General features: G+C 46.0%; 1 protein-coding gene across 1 annotated transcript in view; it reads right to left on the minus strand.

Annotated features, from left to right (window-relative positions):
- Nucleotides 1-4,712, minus strand: part of hepacam2 (HEPACAM family member 2) — a 113,437-nt gene extending 108,725 nt beyond the window's left edge. The window contains exon 1 of the mRNA XM_048547587.1: nucleotides 4,493-4,712. Coding sequence (XP_048403544.1) covers nucleotides 4,493-4,571 — 79 coding nt within the window. The 5' untranslated portion in view covers nucleotides 4,572-4,712. The remainder of the gene's footprint in view (nucleotides 1-4,492) is intronic.
- Between the last annotated feature and the right edge of the window lie 7,835 nt (nucleotides 4,713-12,547).

Genomic DNA, 12,547 nt, shown 5'->3' on the forward strand with positions numbered 1-12,547 from the left:
GTGTAGCATTTCCTGCGGTTGCAGTGGAAGGTGCCGGGTATGGTGGGGTTGGAGGGCAGTGTGGAGCGAACAAGGGAGTCACGGAGAGAGTGGGCTCTCCGGAAAGCAGACAAGGGTGGGGATGGAAAAATGTCTTGGGTGGTGGGGTCGGATTGTAGATGGCGGAAGTGTCGGAGGATGATGCGTTGTATCCGGAGGTTGGTGGGTGGTGTGTGAGAACGAGGGGGATCCTCTTTGGGCAGTTGTGGCGGGGGCGGGTTGTGAGGGATGTGTTGCGGGAAATGCACGAGATGCGGTCAAGGGCGTTCTCGACCACTGTGGGGGGAAAGTCGCGGTCCTTGAAGAACTTGGACATCTGGGATGTGTGGGAGTGGAATGCCTCATCGTGGGAGCAGATGCGGCAGAGGCGGAGGAACTGGGAATAGGGGATGGAATTTTTGCAGGAGGATGGGGGGGAGGAGGTGTATTCTAGGTAGCTGTGGGAGTCAGTGGGCTTGAAATGGACATCTGTTACAAGCTGGTTGCCTGAGATGGAGACTGAGAGGTCCAGGAAGGTGAGGGATGTGCTGGAGATGGCCCAGGTGAACTGAAGGTTGGTGTGGAAGGTGTTGGTGAAGTGGATGAACTGTTCAAGCTCCTCTGGGGAGCAAGAGGCGGCGCCGATACAGTCATCAATGTAACGGAGGAAGAGGTGGGGTTTGGGGTCTGTGTAGGTGCGGAAGAGGGACTGTTCCACGTAGCCTACAAAGAGGCAGGCATAGCTGGGGCCCATGCGGGTGCCCATGGCCACCCCCTTTGTCTGTAGGAAGTGGGACGAATCGAAGGAGAAGTTGTTGAGGGTGAGGACGAGTTTGGCTAGGAGGATGAGCGTGTCGGTGGAGGGGGACTGGTCGGTCCTGCGGGACAGGAAGATGACACAGTTCAAAGCTGCATTCACTGTCATTCCTAACTGTTACGATTTTTAATTTTCTTCTCTTTATTCTTGTTGAAAATGTCTTGCTGATGTATGCTGCATGACTTGCTCGCACTGCTGTCAAGGCCTGCAGGCTGTCGTGAAACAGTCAGTCCTATCCTGCTGAGACTTATTACTGCTATCAATTATTTTGGGGCTTGTGTCTTGAAAGGTAAATGGGCTAATTGTAGTTTCTATCTGTTGTCAGTAGTACAATCCAAAGAATGGGAATATAAATAGCTGACCTGTCATTTATAATTTGAACAGTACTGCAGGTCTGTAATCTAACTGAATTATTGAAATTCCTCCAAATTTCACTGGTAAATCTCAATCTTTAATGCACAAAATACGTTAGTGTAACCATCTTTTCATTACAGCCAAATGCACAGTAACTTGACTGACAAGGTTAGGGAAATCTTTTGCTTTTTCTGTCTGAGCAGAATTGAGGCAAATGTGCTCATGGAGAGTAATAGTGACCAATCCTTTATTGACATGTAAATTGGACTGGTTGGTGGGTAAACAAACTGACTGAGACTAAAGAAAGGGACTAAAAAAAGGGCATTAAGAAGGAGAAACAAGCAGTGGTAGAAATTTGTAATATTGCTTCAGTTTTACTTCATCAAATGAAGAAAATGTTCAGCAAACCATCAAGTTGGGAGGATTTTACCATCTTAAATCTGCCATATTATTTCATATTTGCCATTAAATGTATAATCTCTCCATAAACATACTGCTATTTGAAATGTGTATGGTTTATGTAATATTAAATCACATTTGAAAAGATATCACAATGTTTGTATTTATTGCTTAATTTTGCAGAAATTATAAAGATTTTTTGCTGAAGTTCAGCAACATGTGTGAATTTGATATAATCTGACTTCACTGAATCATTGAAGTGAAATGCCATCTTCATGGCAGAATTGTAGGGAGAGGGTGGATAGGCTGGGACTTCTTTAACTGGTAGCTCAGAGGTTGAGGAGTGGCCTTACAGCAGTTCATAAAAATTACGAGGGGCATAGATAGGTGAATGGCAGTTGTCTTTTCCCCATGGTGAGGAACCAGGGAGCAAACTTTTAACGTGAAAGGAGAAAAATTTAAAAAGGGCATGAGGGGCAACTTTTTTACGTGGACAGTGGTTCATGTGTAGAATAAGCCTCCAGATATATTTGCGTAAGTACATGAATAGGAAGGGTTCGGAGAGATATGGGCCAGGAGCAAGCAGGTGGGAATAGCTTAGTTTAGGATTATGTTTGGCATGGACTAGTTGGACCAAGGGGTCTGTTTCCATGATGAATGACTCTATGGCTACAAATGGAGCAGATTTCTCAACTATGGCTGAGGCCACCCAAGTTTTATTTCAAATTATTGGGTTGAAAATTGAGTGTGGAGACATTCAATAGATGACCTGCTTTCCCAAGTTGCTATTTTGGGTAATAAAACCAAAATACATCTGAAGTTGAAAAGTTCCAAAACATATTACACTTGGAGAGGGTTTTTTGGATTACAATTTGGAATAGGGAGCAGAAGTGGACTGGAACCAGGGGTGATGAGAAAGATACTGTGTTGCAACAGTTTGCCAATGGCAGGTTGCCAAGACACAAAGGGGCATATCTGGCATGCTCTTTACTTCTCAGCCAGAATAATCTAAAGTATTTAGCTGGATTTGAAGTTATCACATTGGATCCCCTGCCCCATTCCTCAAGTTTCCTTAAGTTGCCATCATAGTTCCCTAATCATCTGGCTGACTGGGATGCTCCCTGCCCCACACTTCACAAGCAGGCCTCACATATGACAGCACACATACCATCAATACTGTTCCTGGATGGGATCCAAATGAGAGATGTACTCCTGATGTATTTTTTTTCCTGTCACTGCACTGCTGACCACGTTTTGGAAAGTGCAGAGACTCAACCCAATTGAACAGTCAAAATCTTTGATCAAAGGCTCCATCCTTTTGTATCCTGATGCCAACTCAATTTCTTGCCTTTTGGGGTCTATAGATTGTGAGCCATAAACAATCAATTACCACTTCTTGTCTTTGATGGCTCAAACCCTTGTGTAACTTCCAATATCCAAGATTTCAAACCTACATTTATGTCTTCTGATTTTGACTTCTTTGTTTATGTGTCACCTCTTTCACTCATTTTGAGCTTGATGTTCCCTTGTACTTTGGGCCAAAACCCATTCCCCTTGGTTTCTCAGCAACAAAATAAATGAACAGAACCCTCCAATCACTCTCTTCATCACTGTAATAATAATGAAATAGCATTTCAGAACATTTGTTTATTTTTAGATTTTCACTATATGTCAGGACCAGGTAAAATAGCATTTAACAATTCTGCAACTATGCTGCAGTTTTATTTCAAGCTGCCACTTTGCAAATAGCATTAACTAATTGGAGCTGACAGGTTTACCTATTAATAATTTCCTTGATACTTATCATCCATTCCATAGATCACAGCTTTTAATTGCAGACTAAATTATCTGATATCAACTGCAGCAAGGTGACATAAACATTAAAATATAACCACGAAATATATGTTGTGAATAAAAATCATGCAAAAATTATGTCCTAAAAGGTATTTAGAATTTATAATATAGTAAAAGTAGCCTACTCCAGGTGAGTGAGTGCAAACACACCTGCTGGGCTCTGCACTTACCCTTTATTTTCCAGAACACTTCCTGCAAGACTAAGACCTTTTCGCTAAAAAGGTAGGGGAATGGAGTTTTACAGAGCACCCACTAGAAATAAGATCTACTTCCTAAATTTAGACCGAATCTTCTCACGGACAGAGCCACAAATATACCCACAAGTCCACAATTTTCACAGCTTATCCTCACTTTTATTCCGCCACTTGACTTACTGTGTAACTAACCAGAAGGAGAATGATCTCTGGGAAACAAAATAGTTCCAGTGAGACTCTGTAAAAGGTAGCATTTCGACCGAAAGACCTAATCATCTTCATTCGCTTTGTTCGACCTTCAGCCGAGAGTAAACGGTTCAGTAATAGATTCGAATCGATTGAACGTAGTTCTATCTAAAAGCTTCAGGTGAGACAAACAGCGGATCCGCCCTGTGCATCCCCGAGATAAATACATGAGCGCAGTCGGTACAGTTCACCAAAATCATTGAGGGCTCAGGCTGTGGTGGATATTTCCAGTAGTCTTGGTGCAAAAACATTTTGTTGAACCAGGGCTGGTTCCTCAACAGAAGCAGAAATAATCTCCCTGTTTTAACCAAGCGGCATGGGTTTGCGACCTGTTAGAGTCACGAAATCCTTGCTATTCCTCTTGACTACCGTCATGCAAGGCAATTCCCCAGTATTGATTATCCCCAGCAGATGATTTTGTTGCAACTCTTATTTAAAAGCAACTGAACATATATTCAAAAGTTTGAAGGAACAGTATGCAATTGGTCAGTTAACGTTGCATTCAGCCTTTTGCAGCAATCCTAGACCCTGACCGGTCGCTTAAATTATTTAACTAAGTTCAAAACTTTTTGGATAGTCAAACACAAGTAACGTTCTCTATTTTTCTTACCTATTGCCAGGATGCATATCTCATACAGCAGAAAATGAGTTTTGCTACTGAAGGGATCCATGAAAGCATCGTGTCCCATAGAGAGCTTGCGTGACTGAATACGGTTTCTGTTCGGGTGCAACTGGTCCCAGCTTCGTTTGACAGTGAAATGAGTCAACCCCCGGCTTTGGCTCCGGGTTCTCAGCACACACGGAAAGAGAGAGAGAGAGAGAGATAACACATATAAACACACAGTGCACCTATCCATCAGTTTACATCTCCTATTTTCACAGCACTGACATGCTATAGAAATACTAATATTGGAAAATCATACTTCATTGTGGATAAATCACCATCGTGCGCACACGAGCATGGATCACCGGAACAGTGGTAATCGCACTATTAGGTTTTATATGTTTAAAACTCGGACCCTTGTTGAACGGAAACACGAATGCATCCTCTTGCTGTGAAATTTCAGGTGCGTACCAAACAACCAAGTTGAGGAGGAACTTTTAATGATAACTTTGGGGAACTGTTTACGATTTGATCATGAACTGAAAACAATTCATAACAGAATAAAGGGATCTTGAAACACATAAAGTAGGTCCTGTTTATTATTTTGACAATTAATTAATTTATTTCAACCAACACTGGGGAATTGCCTTGCATTATGGCAGTCTCTAGGAAGAGCAAGAATTTCGGGACTCTAACAGGTCACAAACCCATGGCGTTTGGTTAAAACCAGGAGATTGTTTCTGCTTCTGTTGAGCAACCAGCCTGGTTTAACAAAATGACACAGCACCAAGACTACCAGCAATGTGCACCACAGCCTGAGCGCTCAGTGATTTTGCTGAACAGCGCAGGAGCTCGAGTGACCGCGCTTATGTATTTGTCTCGGCGATGCACGGGGCGGATCCTCTGTTTGCCTCACCTGGAGATTTTAGAACTACGTTCAATCCATTCGGATCTATTTCTGAACCGTTTACTCTTGGCTGAAGGTCGAACAAAGCGAATGATCAGGTCTTTAGACAGAAATGATACCTTTTACCCTATGGAGACACCGCAGATAAGGGTCTCAGTGGAACTATTATTTTTCCAGATGAAATCGTTTATTTCAGTTTTCGACAATACAAACATTGTGAACAGTGAAAACTGGTATATCTATTTTAACGGAACAAACAACCGTACAACTTTGTGGGTGCATTGACCAACATCCACCCAAGTAACAGTAGAAAATGCAATTGAATGTGAAGCAATGCAGAACCCAGCATTATAGAGTTGTACTTCAAAATGCTGGTGTACATCATTTGATTTAATGAAATTAATGCGCATCACTACAGTTAACAAATATAGATCATAGAATCCCTACAGTGTGGAAACATGCCCTTTAGCCCAATGAGTCCACACGGACCCTCAGAGCATCCCACGCAGACCCACCTCCCTTTAACCCAACAAATCTACGGGCAATTTAGCATGGCCAATGCACCTAGCAGGCAGATCTTTGGACTTTGAGAGAAAACCAGAGCACCCGGAAGGAACCCACTCAGACACAGGGAGATCCCGGATCCCTGGCGCTGTGAGGCAGCGGGAGAAACTTCCACAGGTCTCAGAGCATTTGTGGTGACAGAAACAGAGTTCATGTTTCCGGTTCAGTATGACTCCTCCTTCAGAACACTGCCGACAGCAACTTGCAATTACGCATTTAATAAAAGAACTGTAGTGAAATTCTAAGATATTATTTGCATAAGCCTATTAGTGACCAACAGGCTTGGAAGGTGTAATTCCCCGAACCAGGTCAAGGTGATGCCAAAAGCACAAAAACTGCCTGCTTCCCTTTCTAGTGATTCAAAAGTCTCTTCTGTGCTTGTGGTTGCACTTCAGTCCCACACTTCTGGTTTTGAAGCATCTGGATATGGGCAAATCAGAGGACCTCCTCGTGGCCTGCTTCTGGGCCTGGCCAAGTTGGTCGCTAATAGGTCCAGGCAGCAGGCTGTGGAGGGGATCAGAGTTGCTGATTGACTGCACTTCTTCCACTTAATTCCTGGGTGTCCTTGGAAAAGGAGCCTCTGGCGTACACACACTCTTGGTGTTTTTAAGATAAAGTTGGAGGGTGTGGAGTGCTTTATCTCCCCCTTAATTCCATTTTGCTTTAATCCCCTACCATTCTCCCTACCTTTGGTAATATTGCATCATCCTTAGCATGTTATGTGTAGCCATTAATCAATTGGAATGTGGGTGATTTAATAGGGTTAGTTAATAGATGAGAAAAACCACAGGTGATTTGTTCTTCGGTAAAAAAAACTGATTGGTTGTGTGTGATAATATTTCCAATATATAAACAAAAAACATGGTATTCACTATAATCGTGGGCTGAGTCCAACAATGAAGATGTAACTGATTGGCTGCACACTCATCAGTTGGTTTTGGTTCATGTAAGGCTACTTTGGATCCAAGCTAGCCGACACTTCTTAAGACAAACCCGCATATCTTAAGAGGGAACTGGATGCAGGTAGAGTAGATAGGAAGGTGGTTGGGAAAAACTTTTGAGCAAGAAGAATGTTGAGAAGTAGAGCAGTAGACCTGCGAGAGTTCCCAAGTTCTTGGATGTAATGCTGAAGGCCTCATAGTAGAAGATAGAAAGATGGAGAGAATTGGTATTCACACATGACTTCATGAGGCGATCCAGTCAACACTTCAAGGTGGAGGCAGCAAGAACTGCCAATGCTGGAGGCAGAGACAACACAGTGAGGAGCTGGAGGAACACAGCAGGTCAGGCAGCATCAGAGGAGCAGGAAAGTTGATGTTTTGGGTCTGGGACCCTTGAGAAACTGAGGTGGGAAGGGAGCCAAGAAATAAATAAAAGGATGTGGGGTAGGGCTGGAGAATTGTCAGTGGGATAGTGATAGGTGGATGCAGATAGGGAGTAATGGGGATTGGTCAGTGAGAAGGGTAGGGCAGATAGATGGGGAAGAAGTGGACAGGTTGTGTCAGGTCAAAGAGGCAGGGATGAGAGGTGTGTTTGGATGTGGGATAAGGCCAGGGGTGAGGAAATTTTAAAACTGGTGAATTCTATGTTAAGGCCATCGGGTTCCCGAGGCAGAATATGAGGTGCTGCTCCTCCAGTTTGCGGGTGGTATCATTGTGGCACTGGAGGAGGCTCAGGAAGGACATGTCACCCAGGGAGTGGGAAGGGACGTTAAAATGGTTGGTGACCGAAAGGTGTTGTCATTTGTCACCTTTGAAGCATAGATGCACCATGAAATGGTCCCTGAATCTGCGCTTGGTCTCACCGATGTAGAGGAGGCCACATTGGCAGCAATGGATACAGTAGACCAGATGGAGGGATTTTGAGGGCAGAAGAGCGGGAAATGCAAGGGATTGTGGGATAGGATGTGGGGTTTTGAGAGCAGAAGTGCGGGAAATGCAAGGGATTGTGGGGTCAGATTGTAGGACCTGCACATCTGCTCTCAAACCCCATTTGCCCCCCAAAAAATAATGACAGAATTCCCTGGTCCTCACATACCACCTGACCAATCTCCACATCCAGCATATCATTCTCCGCTACTTCCGCCACCTACAGTCCGACCTCATGACCAAAGAGATATTTCGCTCCCCACCCCATGTGCCTTTTGTAGGCACTGCTCACTCCATAACTGCTTCATCTGCTCCACACTCCCCACCAACCCCATAACATCCAGCACCTTTCCCTGCAACCACAGGAAGTGCTGCACCTGCCCCTACACCTCCCCCCTCACCTCCATCCAACGCCCAAGGCATTTTTTTGATATCCAACAGGGGTTCACCTGTGCATCCTCCAACTTGGTCTACTGTATCTGTTGCTCTCAATTGCGGTCTCCTCTACATCGGTGAGACCAAGCGCAGACACGGGGACCATTTCGTGGAGCATCTGCACTCTGTATGTGACAAACAACAACACTTTCCGGTCACCAACCATTTTAACTCCCCCTCCCAATCCCAGGGTGACATGCCCATCTGAGTCTCCTCCAATACCACAATGAAGCCACACACAAACTGGAGGAGCAACACCTCATAATCTACCTTGGGACCATACAGCCCAATGACCTAAACATAGAATTCACCAATTTTAAGATTTCCCCACACCCCCCAGCCTCATCCCATGTCCAAACCTCCCTCTCATCCCCACATCCTTGACTAGCACAACCTGTCTATCTTCTTACCCACCTATCCGCACTGTCCTTCCCACTGACCAATCAACCACACCTACCTTTTCCCATCCTCCCTCCCACTTCCTTGATCTGACAAAACCTGTCCATTTTCTCTCCCACCTGTCCTTCCCGTCGACCAACCCCCATTACTCCCTACCTGCATCCACCTATCACCAGCCCACAAATCTTTCCCCTTCTCCCTCTATTTCTCAGCTCCCTCCCCACTCACCATTTCTGAAGAATGGTCCTGACTTGAAATGTGAACTTTCCTTCTCCTCTGATGCTGCCTGACATGCTGTGTTCCTTGAGCTCCAGACTGTGTTGTCTCTAACACTTCAAAAGCTACATGAGCAAACAGCCATGAAGCTCAATGTAGAGCATTTTCCCTGATGACTAGCTACAACGCTAGAAAATGTCTGTTAATTCACTGGAATGACCACAGTCGGTGAATTCATCTTCAAAGGATGTCCCTCCTCATAGCACCTCCAATCATACTCTCTGCTCTCGCTCAAATCTCTCAGTCATTAGTAAACAGGACTTATGTCTCATGTTCATGACAGATCTACTCAGTATTACACATTTCCCACTGCTGCAGACTTCATACTTAAATCTTACAGATCCACATAATTCTAGCAATATAGTTATGACAGGGACAGCACATAAACATACTGTAAACTCAATCACTGATCGTCTTCCCACACTTATGCAGGACAAGTTGGCAAATAATGGGATGGAGCACAGAACTCACTGGGGACAGACATGACAAATGTCTGTTTGGGGAGACATTGATCTAATACCTAAGGTTTTAGAATAGGTTTGTAGCTGTTGTGGATGCTATGGTTGGTTATCTCTCCAAACTGGTTCGTTGTTCCTCGGACATTTCATTACTCTGCTGGGTAACGTCATCAGTGCAGCTTCCAATGAAACTCTGTTGTGTTTTTCCACCTGTTATCTAATCTCTGGGGTCTGTTACGATGGATTACCTTACTTCCAGTTTCTTTTGCAGTGGAGTATATACAGGGTCTAGCTCTAAGTGTTTGTTGATGGCTTTCTTTGTGGAGAACCAGGCCTCTAGGAATTCCTGTGCTTGTCTCTGCTTCACCTGGCCCATGATCCTGGTGTTGTCCCAATCAAACAATGAAGTTGCATCAGAACAATATTTAAGTGGGCATAATACACTGCAGCAACACAGAACTACTCCAAAAAGAAGAAGAGTACCTCTTCCACAAATTCAAAGACAATGGATACCCAAAATACAGGATCAGAAGATGGTCATTACATGAGCAACACACTCATCACATCACCTGACATCATGAACACATCTTAACTGACCACAAGATTCCTACAATCACCAGGCATCAGAGTAGCGCACAAACCCACATCAACCCGATGCCAACTGCTAACCCGAACCAAAGGCCTGCTGTCCATTATGGACAGGACCAATGTCATCTACAATATTCCCTGCAAAGACTGCGACAAACATTACATTGGACAGACAGTCGGAAATTAACCACGAGAGTACACAAACATCAACTAGCAACAAAATGACACGACTAATACTCACTCATCTCCATCCACATGGATAAGGAAAACCACCAGTTCTATTGGGACAACACCAGGGCCCTGGGACAGCTGAAGCAGTGTCAAGCACGAGAATTCCTGGAAGCCTGGTTCTCCACTAAGAATAAATAAACACATAGAGCTAGACCCATATGGACTCCTTTGCAAAGGAAAACCAGAAGTGAGGTAATCCAGCTCAATGGACACCAGAGTTTAAATATCGGGTGGGAAAACACAACTGCGCTTCATCGGAGGCTGCACTCATGATGTTACCCAACATGGTAGTGAAACATCAGCGGAACAACGAACCAGCTCAGCGAGTCAATCAACCACAACATTGATCGAAAATATTATGCAGCTGTCACTAAAGGTGTTATAACTGGCCATCCTGACATGGTCTGGCCTACATGTGACTCCAGATCCACAGCAATGTGGGTGACTCTTAACTGCCCTCTGGGCAGTTAGGGAAGGGCAATAAATGCTGCCTAGCCAGTAACACCCTCATCCCATGAACAAGTAAAGAAAAAATACTCATCAGTTGTTATCCTTATGCCCATTAAAGCATTGATACCCCCTCCTTATTAATCTTCACAAGTTTTAGAACCTCACCATCACAACTGAAATCCCAACACAACATCCTTTTCATCTGTGAATCCAGGTGGGAAATAACAATTTAAGAACTCATCTATATGACAATGCGAGGCTGGATGAACACAGCAGGCCCAGCAGCATCTCAGGAGCACAAAAGCTGACGTTTCGGGCCTAGACCCTTCGTCAGAGAGGGGAATGGGGTGAGGGTTCTGGAATAAATAGGGAGAGAGGGGGAGGCGGACCGAAGATGGAGAGAAAAGAAGATAGGTGGAGAGGAGAGTATAGGTGGGGAGGTAAGGAGGGAATAGGTCAGTCCAGGGAAGACGGACAGGTCAAGAAGGTGGGAGGAGGTTAGTAGGTAGGAGATGGAGGTGCGGCTTGGGGTGGGAGGAAGGGATGGGTGAGAGGAAGAACAGGTTAGGGAGGCAGAGACAGGTTGGACTGGTTTTGGGATGCAGTGGGTGGAGGGGATGAGCTGGGCTGGTTTTGGGATGCGGTGGGGGAAGTGGAGATTTTGAAGCTGGTGAAGTCCACATTGATACCATTGGGCTGCAGGGTTCCCAAGCGGAATATGAGTTGCTGTTCCTGCAACCTTCGGGTGGCATCATTGTAGCACTGCAGGAGACCCATGACGGACATGTCATCTACGGAATGGGAGGGGGAGTGGAAATGGTTTGCGACTGGGAGGTGCAGTTGTTTATTGCGAACCGAGCGGAGGTGTTCTACAAAGCGGTCCCCAAGCCTCCGCTTGGTTTCCCCAATGTAGAGGAAGCCACACCGGGTACAGTGGATGCAGTATACCACATTGGCAGATGTGCAGGTGAACCTCTGCTTAATATGGAAAGTCACCTTCGGGACTGGAATAGGGTTGAGGGAGGAGGTGTGGGGGCAAGTGTAGCATTTCCTGCGGTTGCAGTGGAAGGTGTCAGGTGTGGTGGGGCTGGAGGGCAGTGTGGAGTGAACAAGGGAGTCACGGAGAGAGTGGTCTCTCCGGAAAGCAGACAGGGGTGGGGATGGAAAAATGTCTTGGGTGGTGGGGTCGGATTGTAGATGGCGGAAGTGTCGGAGGATGATGCGTTGTATCCGGAGGTTGGTGGGGTGGTGTGTGAGAACGAGGGGGATCCTCTTAGTGCGGTTGTGGCGGGGGCGGGGTGTGAGGGATGTGTTGCGGGAAATGCGGGAGACACGGTCAAGGGCGTTCTCGACCACTGTGGGGGGAAAGCTGCGGTCCTTGAAGAACTTGGACATCTGGGATGTGCGGGAGTGGAATGCCTCATCTTGGGAGCAGATGCGGCGGAGGTGGAGGAATTCCTCCGCCTCCACCGCATCTGCTCCCACGATGAGGCATTCCACTCCCGCACATCCCAGATGTCCAAGTTCTTCAAGGACCGCAACTTTCCCCCCATAGTGGTTGAGAACGCCCTTGACCGCGTCTCCCGCAGCACATCCCTCATGCCCCGCCCCCGCCACAACCGCCCTAAGAGGATCCCCCTCGTTCTCACACACCACCCCACCAACCTCCGGATACAACGCATCATCCTCCGACACTTCCGCCATCTACAATCCGACCCCACCACCCAAGACATTTTTCCATCCCCACCCCTGTCTGCTTTCCGGAGAGACCACTCTCTCCGTGACTCCCTTGTTCGCTCCACACTGCCCTCCAACCCCACCACACCCGACACCTTCCACTGCAACCGCAGAAAATGCTACACATGCCCCCACACCTCCTCCCTCA

This window comes from Stegostoma tigrinum, chromosome 2 (genome assembly GCF_030684315.1).
Source record: "Stegostoma tigrinum isolate sSteTig4 chromosome 2, sSteTig4.hap1, whole genome shotgun sequence".
Taxonomy (NCBI): Eukaryota; Metazoa; Chordata; class Chondrichthyes; order Orectolobiformes; family Stegostomatidae; genus Stegostoma; species Stegostoma tigrinum.